This window comes from Babylonia areolata, chromosome 1, assembly GCF_041734735.1.
Source record: "Babylonia areolata isolate BAREFJ2019XMU chromosome 1, ASM4173473v1, whole genome shotgun sequence".
NCBI lineage: Eukaryota > Metazoa > Mollusca > Gastropoda > Neogastropoda > Buccinidae > Babylonia > Babylonia areolata.
Genome location: NC_134876.1, coordinates 81,193,674 through 81,211,173, shown reverse-complemented (window position 1 = coordinate 81,211,173; position 17,500 = coordinate 81,193,674). Strand labels below are relative to the sequence as shown.

The 17,500-nt window shown below is 44.6% G+C and overlaps 1 protein-coding gene across 3 annotated transcripts in view; it reads right to left on the bottom strand.

The window, feature by feature from the left end:
- LOC143288112 (electroneutral sodium bicarbonate exchanger 1-like) overlaps positions 1-17,500 on the bottom strand; it is an 84,213-nt gene that overhangs the window by 19,742 nt on the left and 46,971 nt on the right. For all 3 annotated transcript variants that reach the window (XR_013056038.1, XM_076596410.1, XM_076596402.1), the window contains exons 8-17: positions 17,100-17,345; positions 14,649-14,795; positions 11,029-11,123; positions 9,963-10,137; positions 8,463-8,596; positions 7,197-7,419; positions 5,976-6,347; positions 4,674-4,787; positions 2,112-2,276; positions 1,548-1,726 (exon numbers count right to left, since the gene is read on the bottom strand). Coding sequence is in view for 2 of the 3 variants with exons in the window: in XM_076596410.1 (XP_076452525.1) it covers positions 1,548-1,726; positions 2,112-2,276; positions 4,674-4,787; positions 5,976-6,347; positions 7,197-7,419; positions 8,463-8,596; positions 9,963-10,137; positions 11,029-11,123; positions 14,649-14,795; positions 17,100-17,345 (1,850 nt within the window). In the remaining variant the exon portion in view is untranslated. The remainder of the gene's footprint in view (positions 1-1,547; positions 1,727-2,111; positions 2,277-4,673; positions 4,788-5,975; positions 6,348-7,196; positions 7,420-8,462; positions 8,597-9,962; positions 10,138-11,028; positions 11,124-14,648; positions 14,796-17,099; positions 17,346-17,500) is intronic.

Genomic DNA, 17,500 nt, shown 5'->3' with positions numbered 1-17,500 from the left:
GTCGTCGTCGTTGTCGTCATAATCATCATCATCATCGTCAGCGTAGTCGTCATAATGATAATAATCATCATCGTCGTCGTCGATGGTTGTCATCGTCGTCATCACAATCATCATCGTCGTTGTCGTCATTGTCAACATCGACGTCGTCAACAAAAACAACAATTACAACAACATTAAGAACAAAACATCATCATCATCATCGTCGTCGTCGTTGTCGTCAGCATCCTCGTCACCATCACGCAATAATGTGACATTACTGTCATCATCTGTGGGTCCACTCCACCGTCGTCTCTTCTAATCTCCTTGGTGGAGCGGTGGTCTGGTGGTCATGCGCCCGACTAGGAAGTGAGTGTCCACCGGTTCGAGTCCAGTATACTTACTGGGGGTTTTACAGTGGTAATACTACACAACACAACACACTGAGTACAATCTTCGTCGTCTTTGTTGTCGTTGCGGCAATACAAGGGCATCCAGGAGTCATGACCTGGGTGCGGCCCGGCCCCCTTACTGAGAGTGTAAGGAGTTAAGGGCTGAAACACTTGACTGAGGGAGGCTTCTCCTCTGAAGACCTTGTACTGTCCAGCTTTCCCTAGAGTTTCTTATTACCAGTCTTCGTCGTTTATTGAATGACTGATTGATATGGATACTTATATAGCGCCTGTCCTCGGTCGGAGACCAAGCTCTAAGCGCTTTAAAAACACGGGGTCATTTACATGACAGGCTGCCTACCTGGGTAGAGCCGACTGGGGGCTGCCATTGGGCGCTCATCATTCGTTTCCGGTGTCATTCAATCAGATTTCAGGCACGCACACATACACACTCAGACAAACATGTAACATTTACCATTTTACGTGTATGACCGTCTTTGTTTGTTTGTTGGGTTTTTTTACCCCGCTGTATAGGCAGCCATACTCCGTTTTCAGGGGTGTGCATGCTGGGTATGTTCTTGTTTCCATAACCCACCGAACGCTGAAATCGATTACAGGATCTTTAATGTGCGTATTTGACCTTCTGCGTGCGTATACACACAAAGGGGGTTCAGGCACTGGCAGGCCTGCACATATATATGTTGACCTGGGAGATCGGAAAAATCTCCACCCTTTACCCAGCAGGCGCCACCGCCGGAGATTCGAACTCAGGCCCATTATATCAATAATCGACATAAAGAGAGAGAGAGAGAGAGAGAGAGAGAGAGACAGACAGACAGACAGACAGACAGACAGACAGATCGAGGGGGGCGGAAGACACAGAGACTGACACAAGACAAAGAGAGACGTTGTATCAAATTCCTTAAGCATAAAAACAACAACAAACAAACAGACAAAAAAACAACAACAAAAAAACAAACAAACAAAAAAAACAACCCAACCCAAACAAATTCAACAATACAAAAGAAAAACGCGCAAGCAACAACAACAACAACAACAAACAAACAAAAATTAACAATCTTCCAAAACTCGTCGACAACGCCAATGGCACTGGCAACCAACACAACTGATATAAAAATAGACCGAAAAAAAATTTTTTTTTAGGTCAGTGCCACCTACCGGACGCCAAGGAAAGTAGGTCGCTCCCCAGGGGCAGTGCACTCTGACTCCTTCTTGAGGCTCATGATGTGGGCCAGGGCCGACACAGTGGCGGCCACGTACCACGGCAGGCCCAGGAAGGAGCAGATGAGGATGGCCACAGCCACCACGAACAGGTCCAGGTGGTACCCGTTCCCCTTCTGCAGCAGCGGGTGGAGAGGGGAGTTGAAAGATGAGTTGAGGCAGGGGTTAGGGGGGGCGAGTTCAGAAGTATATTCGAACACCGACAGACAGACAGACAGACACACACACACACATACACACACACACACACACCAAAACAACAACAACCAAAAAACTCAACATACAACAAAACTTAACACACACACACACACACACACACACACACGCACGCATACACACACACTACACACACACACACACACACACACACACACACACACACTAAAGCTCAACATACAACAAAACCCAACACACACACACACACACACACACACACACACACACACACACACCACACACACACACACACACACACACACACACACACACACACACACACACCTTCAGTTTGTTCTCCTTGCGGTTGACGATGACTGCAGTGATCTGCTGGTCCATGAAGATGAGGATGACGGCCAGCAGGGCAGGCACAGAGGCGGCCAGGGTCAGCCACCAGGGGTTCCGGTCACTCCACGGGTTCACCACCCAGCCCCGGTCGTCACGAGTCGGCTGTCATGCACATACACACAGACACACACACATACACGCACGCGCGCATACGCACGCACAGACACAGACACACACAGGCACACACAGACACACAGCAGGAAAATGCTATATTATAAACGTGTTCAGTTGCCAGGAACTGTATTGTGCTCACACACACACACACACACACACACACACACACACACACACAGCAGGGAGAGAGAGAGAGAGAGAGAGAGAGAGAGAGAGAGAGAGAGAGAGAGGCCTATTAAAATTTGTGTGTAATTCTTGATAGTTATGTCCGACTATGACCTCCAGAACAGCAGAGGAGGTCACCTTGTCACAACTATCTGGGCTACAGTTTGATTATCGTGGAGAGTGTCTTGCCCAAGTTACATCCCCAGTCTCTGGGCCAAGAGGGTTTGGGTTTTAGGACAGTCGGCGTTGGGATGGTTCTCAAAGGCCAACTAGCACCCAAGGCTGCATCACTAAGAGCCAGTGCAATCTTGCCTGATTTTTTTCAGAGTCATAGTCCTTCACGAAAGATTAAGCTGTAAATAACTTCCCATTGGAAAAGAGAAACCATTGATCATACATGAGAGATGTATGTGAGAGACTTTGCTAAAAAAAAAAGAAAAAAAAAAGGGAGAAGCACCAAATATGAAACAGTGCCTTTTGTGAAACACCGCTCAAACGATGTAAAGGAAGGAAGTTTCGAAAATCCAGCAGTAGAGTTAATACCTCAGTGACCTTTTTTTTGTTTTTTTTTTGTATCCGAGATGGTGATCGCAGATACATCTGTCAAGCGGAAACTAAAATTTCAAATTTCGAATCGTGCTAATAATGTTCTTTGTTCTGACATGATCATTCTGTACATGTTGCAAACATTGCTTGACAAATATCACAATAATACGGTTCAGTCATTTAGAAACAGGGTAGTAGGCAGCACTGAGGCAGGATTTCTTTCTTTTTGGAAAATCAGGCATGGTAGTGGGTGCCTTCATTATTCCCAATATTATATGAAACACAATTGAAAATGTGTTTCATTTTAGGAACGGTGTTCCATAAAAGGAGCAAGTGAAGAAGACGTGTTTCATTGAACTTACGTATTGCGTCACATTACTGTTTTACGTCACTTGGCTGTGCGTGCGTGCGTGTTTTAAAGTGATATCTTTAATATATAATATGAATGTAGGCTATTGTTTCATGTGAGGCGCTCAGAGTCCATTATGTGGGGAGTTTGCGCCATATAAGTACTATCTATTATTACTATTATCACTATTGTTATACAGAAGAGTTTGTGTATTTGGATTCTTTCATGTTCTTGCTTCTCCTCCCTTGTTGTCAAGTCGTTCTGTTTATACTCTTCATAAAAATCTCAAGACCAAGATGAAAGCATTGGAAACCGTATCGCGGATCTGAAGGTCGCTCTGGATGTTCCTGATAAATGCAATCATACAATCCATTATAAATGGTTGGTTAAACGTGACTTACATGAAGTTGAAGTTTCATCGGAGTTCTACCCAAAAAGAGGGCGCCCTGAAAAAAATCATGGTCTCGTAGGGTAGATCTAGAATATACCCAGTGCCTGACACCCTCGTTTTCCTTACAGTGAAAGTGAAGAAACGTCAACCAGCGGTCTTGGTTTTTTACTTTCAGCCTTGAAAGACTTACCTTAAACTGCCAAGGCAAGACTTACCTTGAACTGACAGCCTTGAACGACTTACCTTAAACTGCCAGCCTTGAACTGCCAGCCTTGAGAGACTTACCTTAAACCGCCAGCCTTGAAAGACTTACCTTGAACTGCCAGCCTTGAACTGCCAGCCTTGAAAGACTTACCTTAAACTGCCAAGGCAAGACTTACCTTGAACTGCCAGCCTTGAGCTGCCAGCCTTCAGAGACTTACCTTAAACCGCCAGCCTTGAGACTTACCTTGAACTGCCAGCCTTGAACTGCCAGCCTTGAACGACTTACCTTAAACTGCCAGCCTTGAGCTGCCAGCCTTGAGAGACTTACCTTAAACTGCCAGCCTTGAAAGACTCACCTTGAACTGCCAGCCTTGAAAGACTTACCTTGAACTGCCAGCCTTAAACTGCCAGCCTTGAAAGACTTACCTTAAACTGCCAAAGCAAGACTTACCTTGAACTGCCAGCCTTGAAAAACTTACTTTAAACTGCCAGCCTTGAAAGACTTACCTTGAACTGCCAGCCTTGAGAGACTTACCTTAAACTGCCAACCTTGAAAGACTTACTTTCAACTGCCAAGGCAAGACTTACCTTAAACAGCAAGCCTTGAAAGACTTACCTTAAACTGCAAGCCTTGAAAGACTTACCTTGAACTGCCAACCTTGAAAGACTTAACCTTGAACTGCCAGCCTTGAAAGACTTAACCTTGAACTACCAGCCTTGAAAGACTTACCTTGAACTGCTCTGGGACCTCCAGTTTGGGGGTGGGGATGCCGATGGCAGCGTCTATTCCCACCGCCACCAGAATAGCGATCAGCACGGCGAAGTCACTCAGAGTCTGCCGTACCTGTCATCACAGTATTTGGGTCAGGTTAGGTTCAGTTGGGTTGCGGTGCATTTCGTTGTGTTCCGTCGCATTGGTGTGTGGTCTGTTCTATTACGTTGTTTCAAGCTATACAGTTATACTATACCCCCGCAACTGTGTCGTGCTGCACAATATGTGAATGCATGTATGACTATGCAGATACTCGAAATTCGAAATCGTTATGCCATTGAGACACACAGACTTAAAAATTGATAGTTGCTCGTGCACACACGCACGGACGCACGCACACACATACACACACACGCGCACCACACACACACCCATCGTCAGTCGCCCGCTCTCTCTCTCTCCCCCCCCCCCCTCACCCCCTTTCTCTCCCTCTCTCTCTCTCTTGAAGTGACTTTAAAACGGCTCGTGCATAACCCCCACCCCCCAAACACTCCTTACCCACCCCAAGACAAGACAAGGCAAGACGTTTATTTCCGGAAACCAGGTGAGGGCACATGAACTAATACAGAATGTGAAAGGCATTTGACATTGTGTTCACAATAAGTTACAACAACCATACCAACTGGTGGTTTGAGAGATAAACTCACGGTACAAAGGAAAAGATGACATAAACTCACGGTGGTTGGAAAGAAGAGATCAACATCACGAAGGAACAGAGAAACCCACAAAGGAAGAAAAAGAAGAGATTACCTTTCGCTTGCAGGAAAGAAGAGATTAAATCACGAAGGTAGGAAAGGAAATATAACCTCACGAAGGTAGGAAAGAAGAGATAATCTCACGAAGGTTGGCAAGAAGAGACATACACAGGGTGATAGGAAAAAGAGATAAACTGACAAAGGTAGAGAAGAAGAATTAAATTCACGAAGGCAGGAAAGAAGAGATAAACTCACGGTGGTGGGAAAGAAGAGATGGATTTACGAAGGCGCTGAAAGAAAGCGCTGTACTCACGAAGGTCGGAAAGAAGAGATGGATTTACGAAGGCGCTGAAAGAAAGCGCTGTACTCACGAAGGTCGGAAAGAAGAGATAAGCTCACGAACGTATACAGAAGAGAAAAACTCACGAAGGTCGGACAGAAAGCACTGCACTCACAGAGTGCGGAAAGAAGAGATAAACTCACGAACGTATACAGAAAAGAAAAACTCACGGAAGTTGGAAAGAAGAGATAAACTCACGAACGTATAAAGAAGAGAAAAACTCACGAAGGTCGGAAAGAAAGCGCTGTTCTTGAAGCTGGTGAGCGAGCTGGCGATGATGTAGGTGATGAAGAAGAGGATGAGTGAGAGGAAGAAGACGTCCGCCTTGTACTCAGGCGTGTCGCACCCCGTGCCCACCAGCTGCCCGCCCAGGTCCTTGCACAGCTGCCGGGACACACTCAGCCACTCCACCAGGCTGTCGTTCAGAGGTGACGTCACGTTGGCCGAGGTGACGTTGTCGAGGCCCTCGGGCCCCAGCACGGACGTCGTCATCAGAGACGTCATCTCCTGCAGGTCCGCCAGCGTGACGTTGGTGGCGCTGGCGTTGGAGGAGGTGTTGTTGGGGGGCATGCACGTGCAGTTGTAGTCCAAGGGGGCCTGTGGGAAAGGGGATGTGGGGTGATAATGGTGATGTGTCGTAATAATAATAATAATGATAATGATGACATTAACAACAATGATAACAACATCATCAACAACAAGTAGAGTGAATGTGATGATGATGATGATAATTAATCAAGTTGCTAATGATGATGGCTCAGACCAAGACTTAAACACTATGCCGGCGATGATAATGCTGCTTCTGCCGCCGCCGCAACCACCACCATCGCCACCCCCACCACCATCACCACCACCACCACTACTACTACTGCTGCTGCTACTACTACTACTACTCCTACTACTATTACTACAACTGCTGCTGCTGCTGCTGCTGCTGATGATGATGATGATGACATGAACAAATGCAGCCGCAACAACAGCAGCAGAAGAAGTAACAAATAACATGATGATGATGATTACGATGATGATGACAATAACGACGACAATGACGAGGCATCAAGAACAGCAGCAGTACTGGCGGTAACAATAAGATGATGATAATTACGACGACAATGATGACGACAATGGCGAGACAGTCAAGAACAGCAACAACAACAGCATCATCACAGTGGCTGTACAGGACAACAAACAACGCCAACAACACCCTCCAGCACCGCTCAACTCACAAAAGATCCACAGCAGGTTCCGACGAACAGCAAACAAACAATGCTATCTACACTCCAACACCTCTGAAGTCACAAAAGAGGCACAGCTGGTACCGACGAACAACAAACAAACAACGCTATCTACACTCCAACACCTCTGAAGTCACAAAAGAGGCACAGCTGGTACCGACGAACAACAAACAACGCTAACAACAACACTCTCCAGCACCGCTGAACTCACAAAAGGATCCGTATTGATGGGGGCCATCTCCAGAATGCCAAAGAGCTTCTTGAAGGCCTCGGCGATGAAGATGAAGGCGATTAGTGAGGCGAATGACTCCTCTGTGAAGCGCGTGATGTACCGCACGAGCGCCGAGAGGTCAAAGGCCACGATGACCAGCAGCAAAAAGGTGGTCCAGATTCCAATCCAGCAGCGGAAGGGAAGGAAGTCCAGTTCGTTGTCACTAGGGGATAAAAAAAACAAAAGAATTAAAAAACAAAGGTGGATCGGTGTATGGACTGATTGGGTAGAGTTGAAAAGTATAGACTAATCAGGGAAATCAAGTTCGTTCTCGCTAGGAGAAAAACAAAGGTGGATCGGTTTATAGACTGATCGGATAGTTGAAAGTTATAGACTGTTCAGAGAAGCCACCTCTAGAACTTAAAAATGGTTTTAGAATTCAATTCTATCAGTGTTTGAATCCCCCAAAAAGAGATGAGGCGTAATTCTTCTTGTAAGATTCGATTTAGACACGGAAATGTTTTCGAATGTGTAAAAAAAAAAAAAAAAAAAAAAAAAAAGTAATCTAAGAGAGGTGACATGACTTCTGATTTAAAATAGTTTTGCATAACAAAGCACTACCCAGCACATTGGGTTTAGGCTTTGCTCAGGTATCTCCGCTCCGCTCTTGTTTTTAAGCAATTGTGATGGAGCGTATATGGATCAGTCTTCACGCTTTGACATCTTCAAACCGAGACAAAATGAAATCTGCCTGACATTGTTATTTGATCAGAATCAACATACATAATAAAAACAGATACATACAGACAACTGACCACAACACACGAGCCAAAATGACCTATCACGCGTATTATCAAACATGACAATAGACCAACAACAAAAAAACACGACCCCAAAACGGCCCAACCAACGTACAAAATCAGACAGACAACCGGCTGACAACCTTCCGTTCATCAACTCCCCCCAATCCGCACGCCACCACCACTGAAAATACCCCCCCCCCCCCCCCCCCCAAAAAAAAAAAAAAAAAAAAAAAAAAAAAAAAACCAACAACAACAACAAAAAACAAACAAAAAAACAACCAACAACAACAACAAAAACCAGAAAACAAAACATAACAAAACAAAACAAATAACCAAAAAATCGGACCAACTCACGCGCAGGCTCAAACAAGCGACAGTCCCCCCCCCCCCACTCCTCCCTCCCCCCCCCCCCCCCCCCCCCCCCCCCCAAAAAAAAAAAAAAAAAAAAAGGACCGGAACTCACGCGCAGAACCTGTAGAGGATCATCTCCAGCACCAGCATGGGCCCCGTGCTGCCCAGGATGTTGAGGGGCTGGCCGGCAAACAGCGCGAACAGCACGCCCACTACGGCCGCCGTGAAGATGCACTCCATCGTCCCCTGCCATCGACACCAGTGTCTGTTCAGTTCGCTTTTTTTTTTTTTTTTTTTTTTTGATGCGATGTAACGTATGGATCGTGTGGAGTGATGGCCTAGAGGTAACGCGTCAGCCAAGGAAGCGAGAGAATCCGAGCGCACTGGTTCGAGTCACGGCACAGTCGCCAGTATTTTCTCCCCCTCCACTCGACCTTGAGTGGTGGTCTGGATGCTAGTCATTCGGATGAGACGTTAAACCGAGGTCCCGTGCTAAGCGCACGTAAAAGAACCCACGGCAACAAAAATGTCGTCCCTAGCAAAATTCTGTAGAAAGATTCACATCGATTGGAAAACAAATAAAATTATAGGCAGGAAAACAACAACAACAACAACAACAACAAAATGAAGAAAGGCGATCTCAGTGCAGCGACGCGCTCTCCCGCAGGAGAGCAGCTCGAATTTCACATAGAGAAATCTGTTGTGCCCCAAAAAAGAGTAATACACCACAATTATTCCGCACGCTTTGAGACCTTTAGGCAATGTTCACACTAAGTCCAGCAAGTTGTTGCCTGCAGCTGACAGCAAGTGGCCGAGAATTGTGCGCACGTCATGTAATGCTGCTGCACTTTCCCGGCATGTATACCGGTGGTAAGTGTTCACACTGGCCACCAGCCGTTTCCAGCCAGCTTTTTTATTTGTCTCGTGGATACAGATGAGACGGATGGCTGGTCCAAAGGATGGAACTTTTAAATGATACTAGTTGCGTGAATCCCAATGGTATTCGTTTCTTCGTTTTTGGACAGCACCGCATTGTTTCCAGCAGACAGCAACTAGTTGGCTGTGTGTGTGTTGCTGTGTCAGGCTGACGGCAACTGGCTTTCAGCAACTGACAGGGCTTAGTGTGAACGTAGCCTGAAACTGAAACTTGGAAGTGATGCCCTGTGAGAGGGCGCAGCATCATCGGATCATGGTTAGAGTGTGCGTGCTTGCTGCCAGTCTGGGCCAAACAGTTCGCGTGACCAGTTTGTCCGGTGACCAGTTTTCTTTGGCCTACTTCACAGCTCGCGTTATCCTGTTGATGCGAGATTTATTCGTGTCTGAATTCGGTATTCTAAAATCCCATAGTCAACTGATTATTTAAAGATACGTTACCAAAAACAAAAACTACAAAAACAAAAAACACAGCACTATATCACTCCCAATCCCCCCGGCCCCGACCCCTCACCCCACCCCCCTCACCCCCATCACCACTCTGAGTTCCACTTCCATCGCCCACTATCACGTCCAATGCCGCTCTAATCCCCACCACCAACCCTCTCTCCACCCCTACCCACCCCCAACCCCACAAACAGTGCCCCCCCCCCCCCTTCCCACTTTCCCCTCTGCTCACCATGTACTGGTCAGTGGCCTGACCCAGCAGCCCGCCGAAGGTGACGTTGGGGGTGAGGGTAGCCAGGTAGAGGAAGATGATGGAGGCCACACACTGGATGTGCATGGCGTCCTTGAAGTCACTGCCGTACCACGGCAACTTCCGCTTCACGTCCGCTATTAGCCCTCCGAACAGCCTGCCAAGGGGGAAACCACGGGCATCATGACAGGATGGCAAGGAAATAGCAACAGAGCGTCTACTGACTGAAGAAAGAAAGGAAGAAAGAAGGTGATGTTGTTCCTTCGGATTCGAAGATGGAAGGACAAACATCACTTTCTTTCCTCCTTTCTTCCTTCACGTCCGCTATCAGCCCTCTGAACAGCCTGCCGCGGGGGAAACCACGGGCATCATGACAGGATGGCAAGGAAATAGCAACAGAGCGAGTCTACCGACTGAAAGTGGTGTTCGTCCTTCCATCTTCGAATCCGAAGGACGAACATCATTTTCTTTCCTCCTTTCTTCCTTCACGTCCGCTATCAGCCCTCTGAGCAGCCTGCCACGGGAGACCACGGACAAGATGAGAGGATGGCAGAGATTCCAGTAGCAATAGGATGAGTCTATCGACTGAAGAAAGAAAGGAAGAAAGAAGGTAAAGGAGAAGGAAAAGTAAAAGGATTGGGTGATGATGAAGAAGAAGCAGAAGAAGGAGAACAACAACAACAAAATGGTTTAAACGGCTAAAATGGCGATGTTTCTTTCTTTCTTACTTTTCCTTTCCTTCTTTTCCTTTTTGTGTTTTTATTTATTCATGTTTTTTTGTTTTGATGGCCAAAGAATACGAAGAGAGAAGTTACACTATAATATGTTTCTGTAAATGAAAAAACAACAACAAAAAACAAAAAAATAAGACGGAGAACGATAATCTGAGTAGGTTTGAACTTCTGCATGCTGTGGCTGCCATCAGTTAATTAACACTTTGAGTGTTTGTGCTGATGCTGTGTAGTGGTATTTACACGTTCTCATATGTGTGTGCACAGCCACAGACGGAACACAGAGCTAGAGCTGATCGACAGACAAGGGAGATTACCTTCCTGACCGCACCAAGGTTGGGTCACAGTGAGATTCCTCCTCTTCCTCCTCTTTCTCCTCTCCTGGGGCAGGTGGTGGCGCTTTGCGCTGTGCCTGTGTACAACGTCATCATACTCGACTTAATCATACCATGGACAAAAACAAAAGATGCTGGTGTCTTTGATCATATGAACCATGGACAGGAGGAGAAAGACCAGTTCCTTTTATTGTCCTCTCCTTACATGTACGTAGTTTTGATGCGTAAGCTGACAACTATGAGCACAGCGATGATAGTACGTGGAGACGTAGTGATCACAATGTTTCGCGATTTCAGGATCAGATAATAATCGTCATCATATAATGTAGGTAACACTAATCAAAAAGGTATACGAAGAAAAAATGTGTGTGTTTTCTTTGTTTTTTGTTTTTTAAGGTAATCTATCCAACAATCATCACCACTGTTGTCATCATCAGCATCACCACCACCATCTTCAGCAAAATAAAAAAATAAAAAAATAAAAATAAAAAATCATCATCTATCATCCCCATATATCATCTTCCCCGTTTTCTGCGGATATAAATAAACAAACAAACAAAAAACAAACAAAAAAAATTTTCGTTTTATATCATTGTCGGGTTATACCTGAAAGTGATCAATTCAGATCAGTCAGAGCCTGGACTACCATTCCTCTTATTACAAGGCGAAACATGACATGTTTGAGGTCAGGCTTAAATACTACCGGCATTAGTATTCTTTTCCTTGTGGCTAATTTGCACAGTTTCTCCCTGCAGAAATTAAAAACAATGTTTTGCAAACACGTCACCCGAAAAAAAAAAAAATCATCATCATCACAATGATTAGAAACCAAATCAAACGAATGGAGAAAAAAAAAACCAGCTGTGATAGTGTTTATCTGAGAAGACAAAGAAAGAACGAAAGAGCGGCAGGACGAAGAAATAAGCAACACAAAAAAAAGCACAAATAAAAGCAAATGTTCACCTGAGGAGAGAAAGGAAAGAAAGGGGAAGGATAAAAACAAGCAAAAAGACTTTCTAAAACGCACCACCAAATGTGAGTGCTTAAACCGAGGACAGAAATAAAGAAGGAAACTGACAACAACAACAACAATAACAACAACAACAACAACAACAACAACAACAACAAAAAGCACAACCAGAAACAAAGCTGAGCACTGACAATGTTCACACGAGGAGAGAGAAAGAAAGAACGAAAGAAAGAAATAGAGGGACGAAGAAACAACCAATTAAGTGCTCATATGAGGAGAGAGAAAAAAGAAACAAACAAACAAAAAGATCAGGGGGGTGAGAAGGGGGTGGGAAGGGGGGGGGGGGCGGAGGACAACCAGAAAATAAAGCCGTGAGAGAATTCACCTGGGGAAAGAAAGAAAGTGGGAGGTAGAAACAAGCAAAACGGCTTTAAAAAGCACTACCAGAAAATAAAGCTGTGAGAGAATTCACCTGGGGAGATAAAGAAAGAAAGAAAGAAAGAAAGGAGGAAAAGTAAGCAAGCAAAACAAGAGACAAAAGCACACACACAAAAACCAACAAAGCGATGAGAGTGTTCACCTGAAAAAGGGCAGAAAGAATTTAACAACAACAACAACAACAACAAGACAACAACAACAACAAGACAACAACGATGAGAGTGTTCACCTGAAAAAGGGCAGAAAGAATTTAACAACAACAACAACAACAACAACAAGACAACAACAATAAGAGTGTTCACCTGAAAAGGGCCAGAAAGAATTTAACAACAACAACAACAAGACAACAACAATAAGAGTGTTCACCTGAAAAGGGACAGAAAGAATTTAACAACAACAACAACAAGACAACAACAATGAGAGTGTTCACCTGAAAAGGGACAGAAAGAATTTAACAACAACAACAACAACAACAACAAGACAACAACAATGAGAGTGTTCACCTGAAAAGGGACAGAAAGAATTTAACAACAACAACAACAACAACAACAACAACAAGACAACGATAAGAGTGTTCACCTGAAAAGGGACAGAAAGAATTTAACAACAACAACAACAAGACAACAACGATGAGAGTGTTCACCTGAAAAGGGACAGAAAGAATTTAACAACAACAACAACAACAACAAGACAACAACAATGAGAGTGTTCACCTGAAAAGGGACAGAAAGAATTTAACAACAACAACAACAACAACAACAACAACAAGACAACGATAAGAGTGTTCACCTGAAAAGGGGCAGAAAGAATTTAACAACAACAACAACAACAAGAAGACAACGATAAGAGTGTTCACCTGAAAAGGGACAGAAAGAATTTAACAACAACAACAACAACAACAAGACAACAACGATAAGAGTGTTCACCTGAAAAGGGACAGAAAGAATTTAACAACAACAACAACAACAACAACAACAAGACAACAACGATAAGAGTGTTCACCTGAAAAGGGACAGAAAGAATTTAACAACAACAACAACAACAAGAAGACAACAACGATAAGAGTGTTCACCTGAAAAGGGGCAGAAAGAATTTAACAACAACAACAACAACAACAAGACAACAACGATAAGAGTGTTCACCTGAAAAGGGGCAGAAAGAATTTAACAACAACAACAACAACAACAACAACAAGACAACAACGATAAGAGTGTTCACCTGAAAAGGGACAGAAAGAATTTAACAACAACAACAACAACAACAACAACAAGACAACAACAATGAGAGTGTTCACCTGAAAAGGGACAGAAAGACTTTAACAACAACAACAACAACAACAACAACAACAACAAGACAACAACAATGAGAGTGTTCACCTGAAAAGGGACAGAAAGAATTTAACAACAACAACAACAATAACAACAACAACAAGACAACAACGATGAGAGCGTTCACCTGAAAAGGGACAGAAAGAATTTAACAACAACAACAACAAAGCAAAAACTGACAAACATGGGGGGAAAGCACAACAACAACAACAACAACAAGACAACAACGATGAGAGCGTTCACCTGAAAAGGGACAGAAGGAATTTAACAACAACAACGACGACAAAAAAAAAGCAAAAACTGAAAAACTTGGGGGAAGGAAAGCACAACAACAACAAAACAACAACGATGAGAGCGTTCACCTGAAAAGGGACAGAAGGGATTTAACAACAACAGGAAGCGAGAGAATCTTAGCGCACTGGTTCTAATCACGGCACAGTCGCCAGTACCCCCCCCCCCCCCCACTCCATTAGACCTAGAGTGTTGGTCTGGACGCTAGTCATTCGGATGAGACGATACCAAGGTCCCGTATGCAGCATGCACTTAGCGCACGTAAAAGGACCGACGGCAACAAAAGGGTTGTCCCTGACAAAATTTTGTAGAAAAGTCCACTTCGACCAGAAAAACAAATAAAAAACAACAACTGCAGGCAGGAAAATATACAGAAAATTGGTGGCGCTCCCAGTGTAGCGATGTAGCGACGCGCTCTCCCTGGGGAGATCAGCCTGAATTTCATACAGAGAAATCTGTTGTGACAAAAAAAGTTATACAGTTATAGTCAGTTATACAAGAAAAGGGGAAAACATCGCACACACAGAGAAATAGCCAAAAATGAAATGAAAACCCAGAAGGGTGAGAGTAGTGACCTGGGGCGGCACGCTCTGGGGGGGCTCAATCCTGATCTTGGGGTCCCACTCCCCGGGGGGCAGGGCCGTCACCTGGTCCAGGAACTCGTCCAGTCCTGCCAGGATGTCCTGTCTGTTCCTGGCCTTGTAGGCCACCTCCCGGAACACCTGGTCAATGGGGCATCAGCGGTATACACCTCTTCTCTTCTGGTATATATATATATATATATATATATGTGTGTGTGTGTGTGTGTGTGTGTGTGTGTGTGATAGTCAGTTGTGTCCGACTATGACCATCAGAACAGCAGAGGAGGCAACTGCTGTCCCGACTACCTGGGTTAGAATTTTGATAATAGTGGAGAGTGTCTTGCCCAAGTTACATTCCCGCTCTCTCGGCCAAGAGGGGTTTAGGACAGTCGGCGTTGGGATGGTTCCCAAAGGCCAAGGCTGCAGCATTAAAAGAGCCAGTGCAATTTTGCCTCCGAGTTTGAGAGTCATAGTCCTTCACAAAGACTAAGCTGTAAACGGCTTCCCTTTGCAATGGAGAAACCATTGATAATACACCTCTCACCTTGCTGTTGGCCCGACAGGAAATTTGTTCCAGTGTAGCATATCATATTATATCACAATGTATTCTATGAAATGCCACTTCCCGGAATACCTGATCAGAGGTGCATGGTGTGTGTAGACCTGTTCTCTCCTCTTCTAATACAGCGTATTATATAATATCATACTGTTCTAATAAATGACACTTCCCAGAACACCTGGCCAATGGGGCATGGTCTGTATAGACCTGTTCACTTCTGTTCTAGTGCAGCATGTTATGTTACATAATATCATATTATACTGTATTCTGTCAAATGCCAATCCCGAAACACCTGGTAAATGGAACATAGTCTGTATAGACCTGTTCTCTTCCGTTCTAGTTTTGCATATTATGTTATGTCATATTATATCATACTGTATTCCATGAAATGCCGCTTCCCGGAACACCTGGTCAATGGGGCATGCTGAATATAGCCCTGTTCTTTTCTATTCTTGTATAACATATTGTAATGTATCATATCATATTGCATTCTATTAAATGAGATGATATTTAGGCTAAACGCTCGGCTGAGATTGACCCAAGCCTACAGTTGGGTCAACAGCAAAGTGAGAGCTGTGTGAGCAATGGTTTCTCCACTGCAATGGGAATTCATTTATATTTTCGTCTTCAGTGAAGGACTATGACTGTCAAACTAGGAGGTACGGTTGCACTGGGTCTTAGTACTGCAGGCTTGGGGCCTATATGGCCTTTGGGGATCACCCCAACGCCGACTGTCCTAAAACTCTCTTTGCTTAGATTGGGAATGGAACTTGTGCAAGACACTCTCCACTATAATCAAATTCTAGCTGAGATAGTCAAAGATAGGGATAGCAGTTGCCTCCTCCGCTGTTCCTGATTGTCATAATCGGACATGACTGATTCTCATATATGACACCTTCATAACGATACGTAGCATGACTGGCGTTCTGTTGTTGCCAGTGTGTATTGACATGTGTGTGTGTGTGTGTGTGAAGGAGAAGGGTGAGGAGGATGTAAATGGGGGTGACTGAGTGTGTATGCATGTGAGTGGATGACTTTACGGTATAGCAGGAAATGAATGTTAGTTTATCTTATGGTTCAGTGTCAATGACATGTGCATGTGGTGTTTCTTACCTTGTCAAAATTAATCTCATTTGTTAAGTTACTGTGATGCATATTTTGATGAATGGTCATGTTCTAAAAGTAGTTGTGCTTTATATATTTAATGTCAAATGCACTGGAGCCAAGTGCCAAATTTCTGTCAATTTACAGATGATAAAGTTGTATCTTGTCTTGTCTTGTCTTGTCCTATCCCTGATCAACGGACCGCAAATGGGCCTATTCAGGGCTCAATAACCGCCAGTTGGTAAAACTAGTACAAGAGAACCCAAAGTTATGTTTGCTAAAACAAATGAATAAATAAAAAATATTAGTGATAAAAACGTAAAAAGACCAAGTCTCCCACGTCAAGCTCACTCCACGTAAAATTCAATTCAAGTTTCAAAATTATTGAAAATCATCTAATTAACACCGTCTGTTTCATACGCAGAACTTTGAGTCAAAAGGATGACTGACTGACAGAAATAATAAATAATTGTAAATAGACCTGAGAAACTATGGACGGAAAGAGGGAACGGGGGAGGGGGAGCGGGGGATGAAGAGGGAGGTGGGGGTGGGGGGTGGGGGTTCTGGAAAGAGCCAGATTTGAAAGAGCTGTTGCAGGGATTTGACGAACCGAGAAAGGTTTCAGTCTCAAGAGACACCTTCCAGGAACCTTATCCTTTCACACCCGTTTCTGTTCCTCACACACACACACACACACACACACACACACACACACACACACACACACACACACACACACAACCCTGCCTTCAAAGCAAACACCGACGACAACACTGCCTCACCTCATCCACCATGATGGTGGAAATGGACCTGCCGATCTCCATGTTCTTGCTATGGCTGCCCTTGGGTCCCAAAAGCAGGAAGATGAAGCGGGTGGGCAGGGGCACCTCGGTCAGGTCTCCGATGGTTCGAGCCTCGCACAGCCGTATGAAGGCCACCACCTGGTAGCGCAGCGAGTCCAGCTCCCCGATCCAGATGTTTGCTGCCTCGGATCCCTCGGGGATTTTCCGCATGAAGTCCACGTTCAGCTGTAGTCACAGGCAGAAAGTTGGGGGGAGGGGTTGGGGTGGGGGGGAGAAATTAAAGAATGATGAGGCTAGGAGATTAAAGAATTAATAAACAATAAAGAGTGGTAACTTTCTCCATGTACAATCTTTCAAATCCAGTCTGAAGACCCACCTTT